The 26,816-nt window shown below is 40.6% G+C and overlaps 1 protein-coding gene across 4 annotated transcripts in view; it reads right to left on the minus strand.

Annotated features, from left to right (window-relative positions):
• Positions 1 to 26,816, minus strand: part of nbas.L (NBAS subunit of NRZ tethering complex L homeolog) — a 457,628-nt gene that overhangs the window by 311,491 nt on the left and 119,321 nt on the right. For all 4 annotated transcript variants that reach the window (XM_041563562.1, XM_041563561.1, XM_041563560.1 and 1 more), the window contains exons 24-28: positions 18,389 to 18,574; positions 17,611 to 17,784; positions 14,840 to 14,973; positions 12,733 to 12,795; positions 3,181 to 3,303 (exon numbers count right to left, since the gene is read on the minus strand). In XM_041563562.1, coding sequence (XP_041419496.1) covers positions 3,181 to 3,303; positions 12,733 to 12,795; positions 14,840 to 14,973; positions 17,611 to 17,784; positions 18,389 to 18,574 — 680 coding nt within the window. The remainder of the gene's footprint in view (positions 1 to 3,180; positions 3,304 to 12,732; positions 12,796 to 14,839; positions 14,974 to 17,610; positions 17,785 to 18,388; positions 18,575 to 26,816) is intronic.

Raw genomic sequence — 26,816 nt, forward strand, 5'->3', positions numbered from 1 at the left:
AGTTTACAACGGCTATGAACTCTGTAATAAAAAAAAGAATTTGGATTTCATGTTTAATTTGAAAAGGACTTTTATTATACAGCTTTTTACATCTGGGTGACAGGTCCACTTTAATGCTAGCTATGGCTTCACACTATTACCAGAGGTGACAGTGATCTATTATCCCAGGAAGAGGAAGTGTAAATCAACTGGATTTTGGTGTCTGAAGCAGAAAGTAGAGAAAATGGGATAGTCCTAAGGTTCAGAAATCAAAGAAAAACTGAAAATCTTAGAATAAACTGCAATACGGCTTTGTTCTGTTATGGTAAAGCTCAGTATCATAGAACAATGTATCTGGACTACTCATACAGGTATTGGACCTGTAAGTCAGCATGTGCTTGGGTTTTCCGGATAAGGGATCTTTCTGTAATTTGGATCTTTATACCTTAGGCCATTTCATGTAAACATTAAATAGACCCAATAGGCTGGTTTTGCCTCCAATAAGGATTCATTATATCTTAGTTGGGATCAAGTACAAGGTTCTGCTTTATTATTACAGAGAAATTACATTTTTAAAAAATGTGGTAATTTGATTATAAAAGAGCCTATGGGAGATGGCCCTACTGTAATTTAGAGCTTTCTTGAAAACAAATTTCCAAATACAAGGGAGCAGGGTGGAGACCCACATGTGTACATAATCTCAAGGATGTCTGAAACACTATCTAAAACACTAGACAGCTTGAAGGGGGGGGGGGGGGTACAGTCCTATGGCAATGTATGTAACTGTTATCCAGAATGCTTTGGACCTCTGGTTTTCTCGATAAGGGATCTTTCTGTAATTTGGATCTTCATACCCTAAATCCACTAGAAAATCATGTAAACATTAAATAAACCCAATAGGCTGGTTTTGCTTCAAATAAGGATTCATTATATCTTAGTTGGGATCAAGTACAAGCTCCTAATTGCCAATTAGGCTAATGTGTTTAAACCCCTATTTAATCTGTGACATGATGATACACGTGTGATGCCCCTGAGGAAGTATCAGGAGATATGAAACACGTTGGGCTTGAAATAACTAAATAAAATTTACCTTTAACTTGATCCTTAAACCTCTGCTGAAAAAGTTTTTTTCCCTAAAAAACCGGAACGCTGAGTCGCTAAAGCAGGGAGACACGAACCACGAGACCGACACGAACGCCAGCAAACGTGCCGAGACGCTGCAACCATTTGATCCAGCAGCCACTCCGAATAGGCAACACTATTTCCTATCCGCCGACAAGGGAGCGCACCATTGGACGACACGGCATCTTTTGAATTACACGCTAGATCTCAAGCTGTCCCTTCACTACCGTTTGCCTTTGTATTTCAGGATTACATCAAAGACGATATACCCGTATTTTAACATCAAATATGTGAGTAGTTCCATTGAAGTTTTTTAAGCTATCTGTTCTAGGCGTACTATTCTATATATTGTCTCTTTATATAGGTTTCTGGGAACTACCTTTTTTAGCATTAATCAGCGCACCCTATCCTATAAAACTCACATTGAACAAAGTGGACAGGTGGATCCACAAAAACCAGTGGTGCAGCTAAAATACATAGACTTTGGTGTCTGCGCAAGCCTCAACCCCACACAGTACAAGTACAAGCTACTGTTTTATTATTACAAAAAGGAAATCATTTTTAAAAAACTTGGATTATATGTCCTAGATCAGCACTAGACAAAAGGATGTGGACACCCCTTGTAATTATTAGAATTTGCAACCTTCATTGCTAACACAGGTGCCGCTACACCATACAATGACATGTTTGACAATCCTGTGCTTCCTACTTTGTGGCAATAGTTTGGGGAAGGTCCTTTCATGTTGCTGCACCATAATATGCCTGTGGACAAAGCACAGAATGGGTCTACAGAGGAGGGAGTAGAAGAATTAAAACAAATACTGGCTGAATATTTGATCCCTAGTGACCTCAAACCAGACCGCTGCGCAATTTACAGAGAGAGAACCACCACGAAAAAACAGCCGATTACACAGACCACGCAGAGAATCAGAGACGCCGCCTGCGACTCTCACTAACCACCCGGAACCGGCAAACAACACTTCTGCAGTTAACCTGGGGAACAACGAATGATCCGATTAAGGCAATCTTCCTTTGCACAGCTCGGTAAGTTTAACCGCCCGCGGGGCCTTAAACAGAGTTCTGGCGATACTTCACTATTGAAGCTTTTACTTTCAGGCTTAAGGAATGACCGGGGTTTTCTCAACTCTATGAGGTAGAGACTCCGGCGATAAGTACAGAATTAAGAGTCAATTTTGTGAGTAGATCCGGTATTATTCTTCAACCCTGATAAAAGTTTAATACACTATATAGCCTATTTTTCCATCTAGGAACATAGGAAGTAATGTACCAGCAATCAGCGCACTAAACTCCTTAATAACATGTAGAAGAACATGACTGGTCTCCACAAAACCCTGAGCTCAACCCACCTGAACCCCTGTTGGGATAAACTGGAACACACAACAAAAGTATCATCCTCAACTTTACTGTCCAACCTCACTAATGCTCTTGTGGCTGAATGAAGGCAAACTCTACCAACAATGTTCTAAAACATAATGGAATGCCCTCCTAGAAGAGCAGAGGCTGCAGTTGCCTCCCATTCACAGCTCGTTGACCCGCACACTGTTCACAAAAAAGAAAGTGAACCCTCTAAAAATCCAACAGACAGTTAAACCTAACCGATACATGTTATATACAGTAATTTCAAGCATTTAATTTTAATATCTGTGAATCTGTTCTGAAACATTACATTAATTTAGGTTATTTAGGCATCGAACACAAGTTTGAAAAAAAAGGCCATAGGAGACATACATAAAAGGTACCGTTGAAGGCCCTAATCATTATTTTCCAATGTTCCCTGCTTTAATTAGACTTTGGCGAGCAGGAGAGCCTCGAGAGCTCCGAGCTGCTCATTACAATAGTAAACTGCATCCCCAATCATTTTCATTCAACAAGCTTGAAATGCTACTTCAGCAGAACAAACAAAGTAAATTAGATTGCTTTTCCCTTCAAAAACTAAGTGTCGCTCTTAATTGTAAGTGTCACTTTCCCACAGAAGACAGAGGGCAGGAAGAAAAAGCTCCCTGCAGCTAAATGATACAAGGGTTTCTCAAGATGGTCTCAGTACTGCGCTTATCTTACTTGCGCCCCGTGTGCCTCGTGAGTCGGACAATCAGCTTGCGGGCTTCCTCGGTGCTCGTCTGGGTGTCTTTCACAAATGATATGGGCTTCTGCAGACCGTGCTTCTCCAATATCTCGGAAACACTGGGAATAGAACAAATTAAGTGATAAAACATGAAGGTTTAAGTACAGAGAATGAATTACAATAATGTACCTTGACAGTATGGAATATCAGTAGAGAAAAGATGGTTAACGGGCGATACCAATGAAAGCTTGAACCTAATATTCATACTGCTTAAATGGGTTGTTCACCTTCCAACACTTTTTTCCAGTTCAGTTATTTTCAGGTAGTTCCCCAGAAATAAATACTTTTTCCAATTACTTTCTATTTTCACTTTCTAAAGCAGCTCTCGGAGGGGAGGAGGGTCGCCGACTCTGTATACTGTTCTAAATTGATACATTTAGTGGATACATTTCTTATCATTGTCCCTGCTGAGCAGAATCTCTGGGTTTCATTACAAGGAGCTGTTAGAATTGATACAATAGTTGCCAATATTCCAGAGATGCTGCTGAGAAATGGATCAACTAAATGTTGCAAAATCAGTGAGCTTCCAGACTAAAACACCAGACAGGAACATTAAAGGGGAACTCCACAAAAACATAACATAAGCTTATTGAAAAGAAAACTAGTGATGTGCAGGCCGGCCTGATACCCGAGGGACCCGCAGGTGGTGGGCGGGTGCGGGTTGAGCTCTTCTCCTGCTCTCCCCGCCCGCCACCGTCACATGCCAGCTTCCGATAGAGTCCTGCAACGGATCAGGTAACCGAAAAAACCTGCGGTACCCTGCGGGTTGCAAATAGAAGTTCCGGGTGCAGGTATAGACATGGGTTGGCGGTTCTGCAGGTTTGTGGGTGGTGGGTCAGGCCGCGGGTCTTCTCAATAGCAATTTTTACTCTTTTTTCTGGTTGCGAATAAGGTACTTGTGGGTCGGGTAGCGAGTCCAAGTGGGTAATAATGTGGGTTGCGGGTCCGGGTTGTGGATTGCAGGTACAGGTTCCAAAAAATGGACCCGTGGACTCTAGCTTCTGACTCACGGTTCTTCTTTTATAGAAGCTGCGTCCGCCCCTTTTGTGACGTCATCGGCGGGGCGGTTCGGCGCAGAGCTATAAAAGGAACCCGGTAGTAGGGCTCGGGCGGCGGGAGGGTCGGATGCTGGTCGGGGAAATCCCGACCCGTACATCACTAAAGTATACATAATTTTAAGCAGTTTTGCAATACATATGATTTAAAAAAATATGCAGACTTTTCATGATTTTTAATGGTTTAGTAACTGTGACGGATATTTTAGGGGTTTCTGTGTTATTTGGGCCTCTTTATCAGATTTTGGTTCGGAAGCCGGAGTTCCCCTTTACATTTAAATTTTGGAAAAATAGTAAAAAATGAAAAAAAAAATGCAAAGCAATTGAAAAAAGTCTTTATTTCTGAACAATCTGAAAACAACTGAAGTGAAAAAAGTTTTGGAAGGTGAACAACCTCTTTAAACATGACCTCTAGGTTCTGCAGTTACATTTTGAAAGGAGAAAGAATAAAATGTTTCTTCAACACATTGAGGCGTATGAGATATAGAAATGATGCATACAATCATCCTTCTCTGTGCTGGGGGAAAAGCTTCATTACTTCTTCCATTTAGATTCAAGACTTGCCAGCAGGTAATACCTACACACTGAAGGGTTATTTACTAAAATCCAAATTTATCTCATATTTAATTAAAAAAAAACCATGACCAAATTCCCACGCTCAACTTATTTATTAATAAAACAACCCAAATTATTCGGATCGGGGAAAAACTAGATAAAATCGAGCAAAAACCCGAAGCTCACATTTTTTGGGCTTTTTTCCCTGAATCGCTTAAATTTTTTCAAATTTTGCCCGAAGCCACCCAAAAAGTTTGATTTTCGGCTAAGCTCACTGAAGACCCCAATAATTTCAATTTGCGATAGGTGCCTTTCCCATTGACTTATACAGGACCTCAACAGGTCTGAGATGGCGGATTTTTGAATTTTGGCTTTAAGCAGCATCGGGGGATAATAAATCTCCAAAAATTTGAGTTTTATTTTAAAAATAAACTCACATTTTTGGAGATTTTACTATTCAGACTTTAATAAATAACCCCCTGAGAGTTGACATAGTGGAGAACCAAGAGAATACAATTAGGGATGCATGAAATCCAAAATTTGTGCAAAACTTAAGAAAAAAAAGTAGAAGCTGTGAACCAAAATTTGCAGACTTGAGGTGTCAAGTCACATGACAGTAAGGATTTGAATTTGTCTGAACACTCTAGATTTGGGCGAACCTTGCAAAGAGCGTTGGGCAAATGCCTAAAGCCTTTATCCTACAACATTTGTTTAGTGGTGTCAACACCATCTTAAAGGAGTGGTTAACCTTTGTGTTAACTTTTAGTATGCCATGGAATGGCCAATTCTAAGCAACTTTTCAGTTGGTCGTCATTATTTATTTTTTATCGTTTTTTAATTATTTACCACCTTCTTCTGACTCTTTCCAGTTTCAAATCTAAAAAGCAAATGCTCTGTAAGGCTGCAAATGTATTGCTATTGCTACTTTTTATTACTCATATTTCTATTCAAACCTCTCCTATTCATATTCCAGTCTCTTATTCAAATTAGTGCATGGTTGCTATGATCATTTGACCCTTAGCAACCAGATGGCTGAAACTGCAAACTGGAGAGCTGCTGAATAAAAAACGAAACTCAAAAACACAAATAAAAAAATTAAAACAAATTGCAAATTGTCTCGGGATATCACTCTCTACATCATACTAAAAGTTAACTCAAAGGAGAATAACCCCTTTAATATGTCAAGCCATTTGATAGTAAGGTTTTGAATTTGGCTGAACACTTGATTTGGGCAAAAATAGCAAAAAAGTTTTGGGCCAAATCCTCAATCCAATGACATTTGTGTATTGGTGTCAGTACCATCTTAATTAAGGGCACCAACCATGTTGCAGAGAGGCTTATGTCCCCCTAATATAATCCAATATATCCAGAATGCTTGGGACCTGGGGTTTTCTGGATAACGGATCTTTCTGTAATTTGGATCTTTTTACCTTAAGGGGCATATTTATCAAGGGTCGAAATTCGAATTCAAAAAGACCAACCAAAATAAAGTCTAAGGTTTTTTTTTTTGGTCGAATAGGTCCATTTTCGATCAAGTAGGTCCGTATTCGGCCGAAATTTGAATCGTACAAATCGAAAGAATAGCGCAATAGATTGAATTCAATTCAATTGATTTTTGAAGTCCACCAATCGACTCCAAATGGGTTCTAGGAGGTCCCATATAGGCTAAAACAGCAATTCAGCAGGTTTTAGATGGTGAATGGTCGAAGTCGAAAGAGACAGTACATGATACATTTCGATATTTGCATTTTTTTTTATCCTTTTCAAATTTAAATCGAATTTGCACTATTTCCTAGTCGAAGTACACAACAAATAGCTCGGAATTCAAATTTTTTTCATTCGAAAATTCACCTGGATCTTTGATAAATCTGCCCCTAAGTCTACTAGAAAATCATGTAAACATTAAATAAACCCAATAGGTTGGTTTTGCCTCCAATAAGGATTAATTATATCTTAGTTGGGAAATCATTTTTAAAAATTTGGATAAGATGTAGTCTATGGGAGAGGACCTTTCCATAACTTGGAGCTGACTGGATAACAGGTTTCCGGATAACAGATCCCAAACCTGTATATACACAAGGTAGACAATCCTAAAACTGCATATCTGGCCAAACACATACAATTCAGTAACAGTATGCTGGTCTCTCGTTCCTGACCCTCTGTACTATGCATAATGATTTGTTTATTTCTTGGGAAGATCTAAAAATGTTAAAAACCAGTGTCAGGCAGAAATGAAGAGGAACCACAGCTCTTTGTTTTTTGCTTTTCCGATTGTTCAGACTGCCTGAAAAAGGAAGGTGGCCGTGCCATCTATTGCCCCTAGTAATGTTGGATTCTGAATGGTATTGGCCACAGTATGAGCACCTTACATGAAGATTAGTATAAAGACAAGGAGATACTTGCTACTGATGTGGGAGAAGCAGGTATGAAAATGAAATGAAAGCACGCCAGGGGAAAGGATACATTAGCCTTACTATAAACTGAGAAGCAAATGAAACTAATAGGGAGGAAATTTGGGAGCCGGGGTGTGGGGGGTTTATCTGCAATGCGCTAGTAGGAATAAATAAGTGTCAATGTTAATGAATCCATCTCAGATGAAATAATTGCTTTACAATTAATGTCAAGCTGCACCCGTGTATTCTACCAATGTGTCAATCACTGTCAGCCCGGGCAATTTTATACATCTTGTGTTCTCTTTGGTTACGGAAACTTCCATTTCCACTTCTGACAATATTGCGACATGACAATTCACATAAAACACTGCTCTATTCTAATCTGCGATTATTCCCGAGATCTGAAAGCTCCAGGAACAGCAAGTGCCTGGTCTATACTAAACTAGTACCAGGGGTCACATTTCCAAAATTAAAAAGTCCAAACTGCCCCATGTTACAGTGAGCTCCGCCCCAGGATGCCGTGTCGCTGGACAAATGGGGTATTTAAATAAGAACACAAAGCTAAGCACACAATGGATGTACTGAACCCCAGTTGAACTGAACTGCTCGGATGAGTAGTGCAACGTCTTCAATGATTACTCAGCAAGTCCAGTTGTATTAGAATGGCTAATATTAGATATACATTCATTATGTGCACTGGCGTAACTAGGGTGCACTGGGCCCCCTGCAAAACAATCTTAAGAGGGGCCCAGCACACTCCGATCCCTATGCTCCCGCCACTTCCTGCCTCCGCCCACTCCTCGCCCTGACTCTGCACCGACTCCGCCCACTCCCCGCCCGACTCCACCCATTCCTCCGCCAGCTTCTCTGCTCTGTGCCGACTTGCGTTCCAGTACCCCAGCCGCAGGTAAGAGAGCTGCTGGGGAAGGGGATGGGGGGTTGTTGGCTATACAGGAAGCAGACCTCCCTCTATAGTTAAGCTACTGATTATGTGCTTAGCTTTGTGTTCTTATTTAGATACCTAGATGGACCTCCACCAGTGCCGGAAGCATCTGGAGCAGGTCCAGCATTCATCTGGCACCTCTGATCTATTCACTGTGCACCTTCAGTTATGAAAATGCCCCCCAGCGGCTGACATGGCCAATAAGAAACAGACTGGCTCTAGCACAGTCACAAGAAATTGTATTACAGTCTGGGTCCCTGTCCCAATTTCAAGGGGAACTATTGAGAAAATGAAAATTTAATATTAACTTTAGCATACTGAAATAAGAAATGTTCTCCTCTTTCTGTCTTCATTCAGGAGTTGGGGGTCAGATGAATGATTCAGTATATATTATAAGGGGGCTCCTTTTGCCTATAAGATGTATTAGAGCTCACTCTATTAAAATCACCAAACATCATGTCTCTCTACATGCAGAATTTGTGCATAAGGCAGTTATTTTGTTAGATTTTGTTTGTACTGGAATCAGTTATTTGAGTGAGCTCTAATACATCTGCTAGGAAAGGAATCCCCCCTATAAGATATATTGGATCATTCATCTGACACCCAACTGCTGCATGAAAACAGAATAAAGAGGAACAGATGTTGAGAGAGGAATAGTGAAGATGCACCTGATTATTTCAGAAACAATTAATTGATTGTATTTAAAAACTTTCTTACTTCAGTATGACGAAGCTTATGGTAATGGGATACTGTCATGGGAAAAAATGTTTTTTTTTCAAAACGCATCAGTTAATAGTGCTGCTCCAGCAGAATTCTGCATTCTCAAAAGAGGAAACAGATTTTTTTTAAATTTAATTTAGAAATCTGACATGGGGCTAGACATATTGTCAGTTTCTCAGCTGCCCCCAGTCATGTGACTTTTGCTCTGATAAACTTCAGTCACTCTTTACTGCTGTACTGCAAGCTGGAGTGATATCAACCCTCCCAGCAGCCTAAAAACAGAACAATAGGAAGGTAACCAGATCCTAACACAAGATAACAGCTGCCTGGTAGATCTAAGAACAGCACTATAGTAAAATCCAGGTCCCACTGCAACACATTCAGTTACATTGAGTAGGAGAAACAACAACCTACCAGAAAGCAGTTCAATCCTTGGCTCTTTCTGAAAGCACATGACCAGGCAAAAAAATGACCTGAGATGGCGCCTACACCGATATTACAACTAAAAAAATACACTTATTGGTTCAGAAATGAAATTTTATATTGTAGAGTGAATTATTTGCAGTGTAAACCATGTAATTTAGAAATAAAAACTACATCATAAAAATCATGGCAGAATGCATTTAATTTTTCATTTTCACGATAGTTCCCCTTTAATATGCAGAGAGAGAGAGACTTGCATGCCTCTGTGCTTTTATCTGTCAAGCCTCTATCAATACACCCCTGGCAAATTTTAATACGCTGCTGTAGCACTATCTTTTAATATAATATCAGACATGAAAAATGTACTGTCCCTGGTCCTGCTGTTCGCTCCCTCTATTTGCATCAGGTAAAGTGCTCCTCGGGCCGTGCCACTGACTTTATGAAACTGCCATATTTACGCTTTGATACGACTCCGCCTGCAGAGTTTATCACTATATGAAAAGCTGAGTTGCTGGAATATTTCTCTCCCAATGAACAAGCCACCGGCATTAATAATGCTGTTTCCTTTCTCGGTTACGGCTTGTGGTTTTAAAGGGGTTGTTCACCTTTAAATTACCTTTTAGTAAGATGTAGAGAGTGATATTATGAGACAATTTGCAATTGGTTTTCATTTTTTATTATTTGTGTTTTTTGAGTTATTTAGCTTTTTTATTCAGCAGCTCTCCAGTTTGCAGTTTCAACAGTCTGGTTGCTAGAGTTCAAATGACCCTAGCAACCATGCATTATTTTGAATAAGAGACTGGACTATGAATAGGAGAGCAACGAATATGGAAGCAGAGCTGACCGGCACTCAAACGGATCCACAGGACCAAAAGATTTCAGTTAAAAAATAATTGTTTTTGTATAAAAGTTAAAAGTATATCAGCATCTCCATCTACCCTCCAATTATTTTCGTCCTGTGGATCCGTTTGAGTTCCGGTCAGCTCTGCTTCCATATTCGTTGCTGTACCGCTCCCTTAAACTGGGGGTCTGGGGCTGGTGCACCCGGACCACTTTCACTGTTCGGTGAGTCACTTTTTATCTCATTCTGGAGCACCTTGTTTTCTTCTAACTATTTAAATGAATAGGAGAGGCCTGAATAGAAAGACGAGTAATAAAAAGTAGCAACAATAAATGTGTAACCTTACAGAGCATTTGTTTTTAGATGGGGTCAGTGACCCCTATTTGAAAGCTGGAAAGAGTCAGAAAAAGAAGGCAAATAATTCCAAAACTATATAAAAAAAATAATAATAAAGACCAATTGAAAAGTTGCTTAGAATCAGGCATTCTGTAACATACTAAGGGCAGAGGCATATGCTCAGATTCGGGGAGATTTAGTAGCCTGGCGATTAATCGCCTACCGGTGGTGATTTCGACTCTAGCCGGGGGGGAGGCAGTTCGGGGAGGCGATTTATCGGAGTGATTCAATTTCCGAAGTCGCCCGAAGTTTCCCCGTGAGGCATCTTCGGACGCCTTCAGAAAACGAAGCCAACCGATTGCCATCCCGCTGGTGATTTACATTCTAGCCGGCAGGAGGCAGTTTGGGGAGGCGATTTATCGGATCGATTAAAATTTTGAAGTCGCCTGAAGTTTCATCGTGAGGCAACTTCGGGCGACTTCAGAAAACGAAGCGCGCTGATTGCCATCCCGCTGGCGTTTTACATTCTAGCCGGCGGGAGGCAGTTCAGTAGAGATTAGTCGTCCCGAATAAGAGGAGATTTGTCGCTGGGCAACTAAATCTCCCCGAATCTGAGCATGTGTCTCTGCCCTAAAAGTTAATGTAAAGGTGAACCACCCTTTTAAGGCAATAACAAGGGAACATATAGCACTAAGGGGGGCTGAATAAGCTGTGATACAGATACGCGTGTGATTCAGCACAGCCATGAATAGTTCTCTGACTGGCACAGCAATGCGTGGGTTAATTGGACTCATTATTCATTGGGGGTCTGATAGGGATGAAGTGCAACGCTAAACAGTTGCCCATGGGTACAGAACCACAGTGAGAAATTAAGCCAATTAACAACGTGCGCTGAAAAGCTCATTGGTGCTTATCATCTCCCCAGTATACATTAATTACAAATATTAGCCTCGTTCTTCCAAAATGAACATTCGTCAATGTAATCGCAACTGAAAGCGTATTCCCTTTGTGCCTTGCTATTGACTGCACTGCTAGATCTGACTCTTGAAACAATGCAGCAGAAGCCAGCTAATTATAATTCTTCTGAGGAGACATGCAAGGCATTTTGGGAACGGGAGACTGTGCTGGAGGAGAGCTGGCAGAAAGCTCCACTCATGCTCCTTTGGAACTTCATAATAGATATTTTCTGTACAGCACCTTATAGTGTAAAAATGCCTTTATTCAAGTTTTCATGGCTGGTCAGCAACGTTTCAGGCCTTAGTGTGGCCTTTTATCGAGCTCACTTAACACTGGTTAGATTAGCTCTTTTATAGACAATGTTTTGCCACCTTTGGAACTTCAGCAATCAATAATGACGCATTAATAATGTAGTTTATGTTAACTTCTAGTATGTTATAGAATGGCCTATTCTTAGCAACTTTTCAATTGGACTTGTGGCAATTAAACAGGATGCTAATACTGTTATTAAAAGGGTTGTTCACCTTTTAGTATGATGCAGAGAGTGATATTCTGAGACAATTTGCATTTGGTTTTCATTTTTTATTATTTGTGGTTTTTGAGTTATTTAGCTTTTTATTCTGCAGCTCTGCAGTTTGCATCATGAGAAATCTGGTAACTAGTGTCCAAATTACCCTAGCAACCATGCATTGATTTGAATAAGAGACTGGAATATGAATAGGAGAGGCCTGAATAGAAGGATCAGTAATAAAAAGTAGCAATAACAATACATTTGTACTCTTACAGAGCATTTGTTTTTTAGATGGGGTCAGTGACCCCCATTTGAAAGCTGCAAAGAGGCAGAAGAAAAAGGCAAATAACTATAAAAAAAATTAATCATGAAAAATAATTGAAAAGCTTAGAATTGGCCATTGTATAACACTGTAAAAGTTACCTTAAAGGCGAACCACCCGTTTGAGACTGCAAGCAGGGGAGCAAAAATGTGCTGCAACATGTGTGCAATTTGATTGGCTGCTAATTTGCCTCCATATTGGTGCATTGAGCATAAAGTAACATTTTATTTTTGGGGAGCAAAATGCAAATTCTGACATTTTTACAGAAAATAATTTAGAGGAAAATTAAAAGGAATGATTTTTTTCGACAGTCGTGCCCACAGTGTTTATTGGCAGCCGTGGTATCTTTTTTGGAAGGAAGAGTTTCGGCTGTGCAGCTAATTACATAGCAGCGGCCTCCGTAACACTGATGATTGAAGGGATAAACTTTACCTGAGGATTTGTTCCAACTGATCTACCTTGTCGTGCAGAGATTTAGTCACGTCGCTCTCGCAGCTGGGAAGAAAAGAAGAGATAGCGGCAGTGAAAATCAGATAGTTGCAAATCAGTTACTCCTGTTATTAGTTGCTCGGGGGCACAAACAGAAGAATTATTGTTGCATCACCATCTAAAATATCTGAAGGCTTGTGATGCCAATGTAGTTTATCCCATGGTATATGCCTATTGATGTAATAGTATTAGTATTCACTGAATATTACACACCTTAAAGGGATACTGTTGTGGGAAAACACGTTTTTTTTTTTTCAGAACTCATCAGTTAATAGTGCTGCACTGAAATCCAGAGCAAACAGATTTTTTTTTATATTCAATTTTGAAATCTGACATGGGGCTAGACATATTGTCAGTTTCCCAGCTGCCCCAGTCATGTGACTTGTGCCAGCACTTTAGGATGGAACTACTTTCTGGCAGGCTGTTATTTCTTCTACTTAATGTAACTGAATCAGTTGCAGTGGGACTTGGCTTGCTGTTCTTAGATCTACTGGGGAGCTGTTATCTTGTGTTAGGGAGCTGTTATCTAGTTACCTTCCCATTGTTCTGTTGTTGGGCTGCTGGGTTTGAAAAGGGAGGGGTGATATCATTCCAACTTGCGGTACAGCAGTAAAGAGTGACTGAAGTTTTTCAGAGCACAAGTCACATGACTGGGGGCAGCTGAGAAACTGACAATATGTCTAGCCCCATGTCAGATTTCAAAATTGAATATAAAAAAATCTGTTTGCTCTTTTGAAAAATGGATTTCAGCGCCGAATTCTGCTGGAGCAGCACTATTAAGTAATGTGTTTAGAAAAAAAACATGTTTTCCCATGACAGTATCCCTTTAATTACAGCTTTTGCTTGAGAGTACATGCAACACAGAAGGGGACACAGGTGCTCAGTATATAAAACATTATGCATGTCTAACACAAAAACACTCACCTCCCACATTGACTCTTCAGTACTGTAAAGGAAGAGTGCAGTTGGGTATTGTTTTTGGTTCAGAAGTGGCCAGAATAGCAGTTTTATATGTTTCATTCCCCAAGTTGGAATTTGAGAAAATGTATTGGACCTTAAACACTGGCACTGTGCCAACTAAAATAAACAGGTTTAAAAGGATGGCTCGCCTTTCACTTAACTGGTATTGTGTTATAGTGTAGCCAATTCTAAGCAACTTTTCAACTGGCCTTCATTTTTTCCTTTTTACAGTTTTGGAATTATTTTAAGACTCTTTCCAGCTTTCAAATGAGGGTCACTGACCCCATCTAAAAAACAAATGCTCTGTAAGGCTACAAATTTAATGTTATTGCTACTTTCTATTACTCATCTTTCTATTCAGGCCTCTCCTATTCATATTTTATTCTAATATTCAAATCAGTGCATGGTTGCCTTGAGGGATTTGGACCTTAGCAACCAGACTACTGAAACTGCAAACTGGAGAGCAGCTGAATAAAAAGCAAAATAACTAGGGATGCACCGAATCCACTATTTTGGATTCAGCCGAACCCCTGAATCCTTTGTGAAAGATTCTGCCGAATACCGAACCAATTCCTAATTTGCATATACAAATTAGGGATGGGAAGGGGAAAACATTTTTTACTTCCTTGATTTGTGACAAAGTTACACGATTTCTCTCCCCACCCCTAATTTGAATATGCAAATTAGGATTTGGTTCGGACTGGGAAGAAGGCATCCAACCGAATCCGAATTTCGCTTGAAAACGGCTGAATCCCAAACCGAATCCTGCATTTGGTGCATTCCTATAAATAACTCAAAAACCACAAATAATAAAAAATGAAAACCCATTGCAAATTGTCTCAGGATATTACTCTCTACATCATACTAAAATTTAAAGGTGAACAACCCATTTAAGGTGACAACAAAAGCAGTTAAAAGTTGTCTTCTTCATGGCTACCTTAAAAATATACATCCTAAATAATGGCTATACATAGTGAACAGAAGGGCATATGTGAAAACTTTCTCTACTGAAGGACCATGGTGGATAGTGCATGGGGCATCAAAGATGAGAAAGCAAAGAGATGCTCAATGTAAACAATGATTTACGTACCCATATCCCCTCTGAGGAAGACACTCCAGAATGTCGTAACAGAAGGCAAGCTGATCATCTCTCTCACAGACATAGATTGACTCCAGGGCTATAACCATCAGCTGGTCCTGGTCAGAAATGAGCTTCTGTTGGCACTAAAACAGAGAGAATAACATGGCAGATCCTCAAACCCTAACCTGGCACCAATATTCCAGCAGGGGGTTAAACCAATTCGTGAAATCCTTTAATCTCCGGAACTATAATAATTCATGTGAAATATGATTTATTGTTTCCACGTTTGTAATTTATAACTCCAACACGCTGTCACTGTTTAATTATTCACAGCTGCGGCTCAGCTGAAAAGAGGAGGGGTAAGAAAGTAAAGGAAAACCAGGTATTTTACTTGTGCTTAAATCTCTGGATTATCACAGTAATAGATTGCAAAATCAGTTCCCCAGTCCCAGGAGAACAAGTTATAAGAAGATACCTGACAGCAGAACAATAAGCCCATGAACGAGCAGTTATTAAAGCTTGCCGTCTCAAATTAAAAGAACATCTCAAGATCTCCATTGGCCCCGTAGCCTGTTTTTTTTAAAAAATGCCTGTTATGTAGGGGCAAAGTTTCCCCAGAGCAATCATCTATATGGCAATCAATCAGGCTTTTATAGGTCTAATATAGTCAAGAACATGACCTCAGAACTTGGTTGGTGGCACACCTGCATTGGCCCAGGTTACTTCTGTAAGAGCACCACATCACAAACTTCTACCACTTTTTTGCTGTTCTCTTTGGCCAAGGTCAGTACATGTGTGGTAAATGGAAAAGCCAGCATTGCTTCTAATTTTGGCTTTCACTTTTACTGTCCATCTCAGAAGGCATAGAAGATGGAAGAAGCTGAAGAAGATGGAGGACATGAGCTCCAACAAACGTACCCTAGGCCTGCCCCCCTCCCTTCTTATCTGTAAGGATGTGGATGGAAACCTGATGGACAATATGTATATATTCCACTGGATTCCTTATAATTTCCAGTATAGTGATTCTGGGATTGGTAGTTCCAGTGGAAGAGATGGATGCTAATTGCATCCCAAAAATATGGGTTTGGCAGTTACAATTATGCTGTGATATATGCCAGAGAGGACTAAAGGGGTTCTGAGGTTGCTGCTGTACAGGCGTGAGAGCTGGAATGTAAAGCTTTCATGCTTCAGAACCGTAAGCTCTTCTGTCAAATTGAAGCTCTTTTGAGGAGGACCCTCGTGTCTCTTCCATCAGTTGTCAGTTCTATTGCTGTATGTAGTCTATATGTTTATTGAACAGATAAATGGAATATGATGGCACTTTATAAATACGTGTTAATTTTAATAACGCTAATAATAATGGTGGGTAATGAAACAAAAGTCTGTATTCTCTGGATGTGTTCCTGCTTCCTTTAGGAGGAGCCTTGTATTGGTGCTATGAATTAGGTAGTGTTCTGACAAGCAGCAGATTAGTTTCTGTTTTATATTGTGCTCTGTTCCATTACACCTGGATGAAAGATGTGCAATGGAAGAGAACATGCCATGTTCTGTATCATGAATAAAATACAGACAGAGACTGGTTTGCTCTGTGTAAATACAGTGTCCCTGTCTCATGATCTGTGCCCCAACCACTCTCCCTATGGCTTCATTCAGCTAATCTTCCTACACATCCAATAGAAGAAAAGATATTGTCTGTATCTGATACAAAATTATTCAAATGATGCCGCATGGCGGAGACATAAGAGAAAACAGAGAGCAACTCAAGCAGGTCACAGAGATTATTTGTGCTGATTTGAGAGTCGGGAGCGGTGATAGCAATAACATTCACTTCTCTAGGAATATAAAATATTCAACAAGCTATTAAGGTAGACATTCACATGCCAGCGACCCGTTCTATGACATGTCCATATATTCTGTTAGGAAGCAAGAAAGCCTTGCAATAAAGAACTGTAGACCCGCACTTGGCTCTCTTGCTAGTTCTCCTGAAATCACATTCTCGTTCCAATGTTTCTAGTATTCTGACAGGCTGAAAACAGAATGTTATTTTAACAGCACAGACGATGATGAAGTAACAAAGTATCTGCGAATATTATGAATAAATATGAGTAGCACAATGAGGATCTTGCCATGCCCATCTCAGAGTATGAAGGTAAGCCTAGTCCATGGCTCATTATAAAGTTGGTTCTTCCCTAGTTATTACAAACACATAACTAGGGGTGACATAAGTGGATCATAGATTAGGCCTAGCCCAAGTCTCACCTCAGAACGAAGAACTAATAATATACTAGAATTTTATTTCTTCTTGAGGGAATACAGGGTTATGGGAGATAGCTCATAGTACGAGTTGATCCAGGGACTGGTCCAATTGCATCTTGGAGTCAGGAAGGAATTTTTTCCCCCTCTGAGGCAAATTGGAGAGGCTTCAAATAGGGTTTTTTTTTTTTGCCTTCCTCTGGATTAATTATCAGTTAGGCAGGTTATATATAGACATAAACATATGTATGTCTTATTTTCAACCTAACTTACTATGTACTATGATAATGTAGAACAATAATGACAATGTGCAATTAAGTGCTCAGTCAATGCAATAACCACAAAAGGGCCAATTTACAATGATTGACACGGTTATTAAAAAGTCAATAGACTGCCAATATTCTTCACAGAAGCCAAGATCGAAGGTAAATTATCTAAAAGTCAGCTAATGTGCATCATAACATGACTAGACCACACACTGGTTTGATGTTGATAGAGAGCAGAAAAGGTGATTTGTAATAACTTACATCTGGCTTGGAGTGTTGAAACACCTTCAGTGGGAGTTTTAGGTCATCCTTTGCCAAAGTCACAAGGTAGTCCCTCAAAAGCTCATTGGCCAGGCCTGGTTTCTGGGCCTCACACCGATGGAGGAAGGGTACCATCCACTGGTAGGCATTCTTCACATAGTGTTCCTCAGAAGACTGGAGAACAAAGAGACAGTACATGAACTTTCCCTGTTACTGTTACATTCCCTGTCATTATAAAATATCCTGAATTCTTCAAGTTACTCCTCCTAAATTCTAGTTACTCACAGCAAAAGATCAATATTTACAACTCTGGCGCAATCATCAGTTCAGCTTATATGGTTTACTACATCTGTATTAAATGTTGCCCTTGTTATCCCATTACTCCGATTAACTTTTTGGTGGGTTTACCCATATTCATATGCAGTGTGTTCCATTATAGATGTAATGGATGGATGCTAAGGAACCATGCATGGAAAGAAAAAGACAGTAGCCAAATTCTACTGAGTGTGGACAGAGAACTCTCTGCAGCCAAATCTCTGTGAAAAGACCATCAGCTGATCCTTTGGCCCTCAAGTCAACAATCTGTTCACATGGGAGACCTGTGCAGACCTGCAGGGAAAGAAAGAACCCTTCCTCTATTCATCCAGCCTGTAAGTTACTGTTGCTTGGGTCCTTGGCGATCATACACACTATACTAAAAACTAGCATGAAAGTTAACTTAATTTTAAACTATAATATGTAAATGCATTTTACTGTATATTAAAACAAATTGACCTACATTTGCCATTAGCAACCTCAGCTTGTCAATGTCCTTAATTTGCTGCAGATCCTTTAGCGTCAAGGATGGGTCACAGCCAGCCTCATAGACAAGAGTCTCCAGCGTTACCAAGTGATCAGATAGCAAATGTAGGCCGGGAATATTCCTTTCCTTCCCGAGGCGCACGAGGGAGAGAGCGTTATCCACCTATAGAAGCAAGATAGAAAAAATAACATTTTAGAGTACAGAGAACTTTAAAAACTTTGCGCAAGCTAGGAACCTTTGTCATACTCAGTAGTGCATGAGGAATGGCAAAATTAAAGAGCCTTGGAAATTATGCTTGTCCAAGAAATCATCCAAGCCCCTCTTAAAAGCATTAAAGGAATAGTTGAGTGTGAAAATAAAAACTGGGTAAATAGATAGGCTGTGCAAAATAAAAAATGTTTCTAATATAGTTAGTTAGCCAAAAATGTAATGTATAAAGGCTGGAGTGAAGAGATGTCTAATAAAACAGCCAGAATCCAACTTCCTGCTTTTCAGCTCTATAACTCTGAGCTAGTCAGCGACTTGAAGGGGGGCCACATGGTACATTTCTGTTCAGTGAGTTTGTAATTGATCCTCAGCATTCAGCTCAGATTCAAAAGCAACAGATATGATCCATGTGCCCCCCCCCCTCAAGTCTATGATTGGTTAGTGCCTGGTAACCAGTGTAAACCAAGAGAGCTGAAAAGCAGGTTCTGACTGACTTGTTATACAACAATTCACTCCAGCCTTTATACATTGCATTTTTGGCTAACTAACTATATTAGAAACATTTTTTATTATGCACAGGCTATCTATTTAGCCAGTTTTTATTTTTACACTTAACAATTCCTTTAACAGAATCAGCATCACAACATCACCCGGCAGTGCATTCCACAACCTCACTGTCCTGACTGTGAAGAACCCCCTACGTTGCTTCAAATGAAAGTTCTTTTCTTCTAGTCTAAAGGGGAGGCCTCTGGTACGGTGATCCACTTTATGGGTAAAAAGGTCCCCTGCTATTTGTCTATAATGTCCTCTAATGTACTTGTAAAGTGTAATCATGTCCCCTCGCAAGCGCCTTTTTTCCAGAGAAAACAACCCCAACCTTGAGAGTCTCCCCTCATAATTTAAGTCTTCCGTCCCTCTAACGAGTTTAGTTGCACTTAGTCTCTGCACTCTCTCCAGCTCATTTATTTCCCTCTTAAGGACTGGAGTCCAAAACTGCACTGCATACTCCAGATGAGGCCTTACCAGGGACCTATAAAGAGGCAGAATTATGTTTTCATCCCTTGAGTTAATGCCCTTTTTTATGCAAGACAGAACTTTATTTGCTTTAGTAGCCACAGAATGACACTGCGAAAAATTAGACAACTTGTTATCTACAAAACCCCCAAGATCCTTCTCATTTAAGGAAACTCCCAACACACTGCCATTTAGTGTATAACTTGCTTTTATATTATTTTTGCCAAAGTGCATAACCTTGCATTTATTAGCACTGAAAATCATTTTCCAGTTTGCTGCCCAGTTATCCAATTGAGTCAAATCACACTGCAAAGAGGCCGCGTCCCTGCAAAGTGGTGTATCGGCCATTCGGTCACAGCTCCAACAATATCTTGAACCTCAGATCTCAAACCATATTTCACTCTAAGTTACCTTATATACCTTAGGTTTATCTAGTAGAGCAAAGAGGGCTGAACGTTAGGGTGAAAGCCTAATCTGGCTTTCAGCCTGAGCACAACTACCCAGGGCCGGATTTACATATCGGATGCCCCTAGGCCCACTGTCGTTCATCGCCCCGTCCCTTCCCCTACCTTTATGCACATGCACAAATTTTCAGCATGAGGTACAGAGTACTGGGGACTGGTGCACAGGAAATTTTAAAAAGTATTGTTTCTCCTGAAAATCCCCAGTGCTTCTGAACCAATCCAGGTGTGGTTGGGTGGCATGCTGCCCCCCTAAAATTCTAGGCCTGGCCCTTTGTGGTCTTTCCACAAATCTCGGCCTGCAACTACCCCTGTTTCAAGCTCCCACCAGATATGGACCATGGCTGACCAATAACACAGAAGGAGACTGTATTGTGATCATTCACAGAAATTCAGTGTTGAGAGTGTTGCCCAACCATACCCAGAGCCAAAATCTATATTTACGTATCAGTAAGAAATGAGGTTAAAGATGTCACAAGAATGTGTGATACAGTTATACGCCCTGAGCTGTAAATCTAGCCAGTAATTTATCCACTCGCACACAGTGCGTGCACACCATACTAATACTCTATACCCTGCTGCTCACATCTAATTGAAGTGGCCTGGGAGATATGGAGGCAGCAGAGGACAAACCTAGCTCTTAATTTGATGAAGGGAATCCTTAACAAACATTGTGGCCTGAAATATATGACTATTTCCCCTTATAAATGTGAAATATACTAGTGTGACCTTTTCTTTCATGAAGCAATAAACACTAGAAAGTTTGTAGAGGATGAGGAGGCACAAGTAGATATCCCATGGTGCCCCCCACCCATGTGCCGATAAGCTTTGTCAGGGTTATTAAAGCTCTACATCTTCCCAGGCACAGCAGCAATATTTCCAGCTAAATAATAATCCGTCTCATGTAGAAAGAGACATATTAGCACACTCTCACAATATCTAAACTCGACAAAAAAAAATCATTTGGAACTATCCATATAAAAAGATATGCTGTAATATTTTATTTCTTGATATAAAATAATGCACAAGAGCTAGCATCCCTTTTTATGTATAGGCCCCTAGGGCTGCTTCACTGATTGAACCATTCTCTGTAGACCGGACGGGAACATACAATGATCTTTTTTCTCTAACCTGAAGGAGAATACACTTCAAGGACAAAGCTCAACAAAGACTATTAATGCTACATCTTAGGAAGGCATTTAAGGGGTGCAAGTGCGTGCCCATTAGTGCTCATTTAACAGGACTTGCACCCCCTAAGGTTGTTGCTCTAAGCATGGAATGCCAGATTGAAACAGTCTGCAGCAGTTTGTAAGTCTCTGCACTCTAATATGGATGTCAGAGAGACCTGCAACTATTTGCACAATGCTCAACCTAGTCAGTAAAGTGCAAAAAAGGGCTTGTTTTCTGCACTTTTTAAACTGCTTGGGCATTGTAAATGACCTTTTTCATACCTCCCAGCATTTTGGAAGTAAAAAGAGGGACAAAAAATTTTTTTTCCACACATAGCACAGCAATTTTTTGGACCCCACCGCTTTCTGTGGCCACACCCCCTAATTACCATGTTTGTTTTACAAAATTTGGCAGGTTATGAAAGTTTGAAAATATTTCTCCTTATCTAAACTGTGTTTTTGTGTCTCAAAATTGTTACAAAGTATCTTATTTGCACCTGTTAGCTGTTCTGGGCTCTCTGCTAAAAGCAAATTAAGTGAGAAACTTTGTTTCTTTTTCTGGCTGTTCAGTGCAGAGAAAAGAGGGACTTTCCAGTACAAATGAGGGACTGCGGGTTGAGCTGTCAAAAGAGAGACTGTCCCTCCAAAAAAGGGACAGTTGGGAGGTATGCCTTCTTATGTCTTCTGTACCAGCCCAAAATCAACCATAGCCCTTTAGCCATTAAGATCTGTGCCTCTGTAGATGCCCCAGTAGCTCCCAATCTTCTTTTCTCTGGAAACACTGAACATGCTCTGGGCTGCTGTCACTTAACTGACCTTACATACAGTATAAATGCAATATAAATTAAAATTCACATACAGAAACCACTGCATTGTGCATCAGAATTAATAATCGGAAGCATCAACCTCTATGACAGAAGTGACCTCAATGTTGTTGACGTCTTTCTTACCCAAGCAGTACAGAGCGCAGTGAGCATATGCAGTGCCACTGGCACTAAAAAAGATGGCCTAAGAAGATCAGATGTGCACAATTTTAAGACCTGGATTACTGAAATAGGGCTGCTGAACTTTTGGCAGTAACCTCAGTATATAAAATACAGCATGTCTAGCCATATACTTTTTAGGTTTTAGTTCTCCTTAAAGGGCCAGTAACATCATTTTTTTTTAATTCGTTAGTATAGAACGAAAAAAAAACACTAAGACAAATTAAACTTTTAAATCGCAAAGTCTTTATTAAGAAACAGCTTACCGAAACTCCGCTTGCACTCCTCTTCAGAAAAGGCGATCAAGAGATCCATCGTGCAGCGCTCGATTTCTCCTCCCTGCCTTCCTTATAGGAGTTAACCAGGGAGGAGAAATCGAGCGCTGCATGATGGATCGTCGCCCTGTTGCCTTTTCTGAAGAGGAGCAGAAGCAGAGTTTCGGTAAGTTATTTCTTAATAAAGACTTAGTGATTTAAAAGTTTAATTTGTCTGTGGTTTTTTGTTTATTCTATATGAATTCATTTAAAAAATTGATGATACTGGTCCTTTAATGCAGTCTTGTTAGATGGATTACATTAAGAAGGCAGGTAGAGGTAGTGCTTACACTGAAACAGTGCCTTGAGTCTTGGATACTCCTAAATCTTACCCTACTACTAACTGCACCATAGGGGAGCAATTGCTTAAAAAAAGAACTAAACCCTAAAAATGAATATGGCTAAAAATGCCATATTTTATATATTAAATTTATTGCACCAGCCTAAAGTTTCAGCTTGTCAATAGCAGCAATGATCCAGGACTTCAAACTTGTCATAAGGGGTCACCATCTTGGAAAGTGTCTGTGACACTCACATGCTCAGTGGGCTCTGAGCAGCTGTTGAGAAGCAGACAGAAGAGCCGCCATAAGGAGCAGAGAGCAACATCAGATAGAGTTACTTGAATAAAACCGGCCTTCATCACTGGGCAGGGAAATGGGAAGAGTGGGTGGGGAAATGGGTAGAGTGGGTGGGGAAATGGGAAGAGTGGGTGGGGAAATGGGAAGAGTGGGTGGGGAAATAGGTAGAGTGGGTGGGGAAATGGGAAGAGTGGGTGGGGAAATGGGAAGAGTGGGTGGGGAAATGGGAAGAGTGGGTGGGGAAATGGGTAGAGTGGGTGGGGAAATGGGTAGAGTGGGTGGGGAAATGGGTAGAGTGGGTGGGGAAATGGGAAGAGTGGGTGGGGAAATGGGCAGAGTGGTGGGAAAAAGGCAGGCCCTTCCATATAAGAGCTTACTCAGAGCCAAGAAAATTGTGTATGAAATTGTGCTCTACATAAAGCGGTGCCCTTGGGAAAAAAAAAGAATCATAATACCTACATATTAAGAGGGTATATTTTCTGCTTGAGCAGGTCATGAAGCACCAACCATTTGTCTTGTCTGGTGGTGCCGCAGGTATCCCCCCCCCCCCCAAGGAAAGCCATTTATTACAGTCTATACACAAATGTATATAAATATTTGGAATGGAGCAACGCTGAACCTTCAGGGGCACAAGGTGTTAAAAGTAAAACATCATTGCAAACGACAGTTTGGGAAAAAGAGTAAAATATGGGTTGAAATAAATTGAAATGAGGGGGAAATACGGAGTCCCAGATAAAGAGCAGAGTATAATTATGTTCTAATACAGGGATCATAAATTATGCATGCAGCCAGACTGCCAGCCTATCACCCCTTCCACGAACACATTCGCACTGCTCACAATGTGAGAAAAAAGTAATCTGCCAACTGCAAATAAAATAAAGTAAAAAGGCACGGGAAACATTCGGGAAGGAGAACAAAGGATTATCTTTGCGTTTGCTAAAGGCCAATCATCAGTCACGTGCAATAAAAAATATGTTTGTGCATAATTTGCATGGATTAAGTTCCTTATCTACAAAGGAGTTACGTACAAAGGGCAGCGTAAAGTGTTAATTAAACATTACAGATTTGTATTCAATCGTTGAAATCAAGGATAAGTATCCCCCTAGGAGCAGTTAATAGGGTCAGGCCACACTGGGCGTTTTGGAGAGATTTGGTCGCCTGGCGACTAATCGTCTCGTTTTTGCGGAGACCAATCTCCCCAAATGCCTTCCCTGACTCTGCGCCGTCTAAAATGAAAAAACGCCAGCGCTTATCACACGCGGCGATTTGTTTTCTGAAGTCTCCCGAAGTTTGCTTGTGAGGCAACTTCGGGCGACTTCAGAAAACGAACCGCCGCGCGTGATTAGCGCCAGCATTTTTTTCAGAGTTGCCAGGCAACCAAATCTCCCCAAAACGCCCAGTGTGGACTTACCCTAAAGTGTGCTCAGGGACTAGCTGTCCCACAGATCACATAGAGCTGGAGGTCCCCAACCTTTTTTATCCGTGAGCCACATGCAATTATAAAAAGAGTTGGGGAGCAACACAAGAATAAAAACATTTCCTGGGGGTGCCAAATAATTGCTGTGATTAGGTATTTTGTAGCCCCTATGAGGACTTACAGCCTACAGGAGACTCTGTTTGGCAGTACATATGGTTTTTATGCACCAAAACTTCCCTCCAAGCCTGGAATTCCAAAATAAGCTCCTGCTTCACATGTTGTTTGTGAGACACTGGTTGTGGATCACTGTCCTAGAGAATACTTCCAGCTATTATTATTATTATTATTAACATGTATTTACAGAGCACCAACATATTTCACAGCACTGTAAAGTAAATGTGTTTCTACAGCTAAATCAAATGAGTTACATACATCACAACCAATATAGGTACAAAAAGGTGAGGAAGGCCCTGTGCAAAGGGTTTACAATCTAAAGGGAAGGGAATAAGACATAGGGTGTGGGAGTGGGCAAGATCAGAATTAAGTGAGCGAGAGATGTAGCATTGCATTTGGTAGTTAAGCAGAGTGAGGGTGGGCTTCTCTAAATAATTTTATTTTAAGAGATTTCTTGAAAGCCGAAAGGTTGGAAGAATGTCGGATAGACAGTGGGAGAGAATTCCAGAGGAGGGGTGCAGCCCTTGCAAAGTATTAAATGTGAGGAGGTAATGAGAGAAGAGTTGAGTAGCTATCTCTATCAGAAGCTACAACTCCCAATATCCACTGACTTCTACAGACTAAACAACATTTAGAAATTCCTGCAGGGTCACCAAGGGACTGAGCATCAACAACTCAAATTTCAAAATATTTAATAACGAAGGGTAGGAGAACATTCATTTGCTGCTTAAGCCCATGTAAGAGTCTCTAAAAGGTTCCTTACGTAAGCTATTATTAGCAGATGTAGAGTCCTGAAGTTTAGACATAGCAAAAACGATTGGCATCCTATTTTTGGCAGTGCACTCAATTGCGTATGTGTTTTTTTCATTGTAAAATACAAAAGACAGCGTCACCATGAGTCACCTATTAACCTGAACTTCTTGGTCCTTGGGTATCTGTATAGTTCAGAGGAAAACAACTGAAACAGACGAAAGGGCTGGAGAACATTCAGACTCCATGCACATCTTACCCAGGATGGAGCTGAACTCGGTCCCCTTGTGTTAATAGTAAACTGTTTGACCTCACAAACAATCCAACCCAATAGCGGCCACTGATATTATGGAAAGATCCAAACAAGTGGATCATTTAATGAATGCTTTAAAAAGAAAAGCCCTGTGCTCCACCTAAAGGATGCTCTCCATTAGTCATAACTGGCCTAAACTAAAGGGACCACAGTGCTTGAAGGGATTTAGCCCTCTACTGGAAGGGTAGCTTTAAAGGTGTATTTTTAACATGACAAGGCTATCCACAAGGGTTAAAGAAGGAAGTCCAATCCATAGGGGGGGGTGGATGTAAGTTGTTATATTAGGGCACCCCCCAAAGATTGTATTGACTTACCTGACATTAGGCCAGTGAAGTTTTCTGCTAACTGGAGCACCAGCACGTGGTACTTGAAAGGAAGCAATCCTCTTCTTTCCTTAAAATCCAGTGACCAACACATGCGCAGTAGAGCGAAAAAGCCAGCTTTTATCTCTAATGCCCATGCGTCTCACAAGAAAAAGTAGGAAGGAAGAGGAACTCTTGATCACAAGTTTTGAGGGGTGATGCAGTTATCTGCTAACAGGAGCACTGGCCCAGGGTATCCGTTAAGTCACTACAATCCTTGACCGATGCCCTAACATTTGGCACTCACTGGGAATTGGATATTTCCTTCTACTTTCAAGGCTTTGCCTTGATTATAGATCGCATACATCTACCTCCTTTATCTGCTGTAAACATTACAGTGTGAAGTTTGTTAATAAATTCTTTTGCCTGTTTCTTGTGTCATTTTCTACCTCATTTGCAGAATCTGAGAGGTGTAGTTGTGCAATATAATCTCCCTTCCTTTTCCACTGGAAGAAGAGCTCAATGTAAATGATGTCCTACCATCCTACATTACATTCCGAGCCAAGATAGGGTTACAGTGATATTAGTAAAAGGTGTGCCAGGATTCCGGTCCTGACTTAAGTGTGGAATGTACCTTTGCTAAAGCACTAAATGAGTCAGGTCTGTGGGTCAGGAATGCAGTGATTCAAATTGCATACACGTTGATGCTTCGTAAAACATAC

The sequence above is a fragment of the Xenopus laevis genome, chromosome 5L (assembly GCF_017654675.1).
Source record: "Xenopus laevis strain J_2021 chromosome 5L, Xenopus_laevis_v10.1, whole genome shotgun sequence".
Classification (NCBI taxonomy): domain Eukaryota; kingdom Metazoa; phylum Chordata; class Amphibia; order Anura; family Pipidae; genus Xenopus; species Xenopus laevis.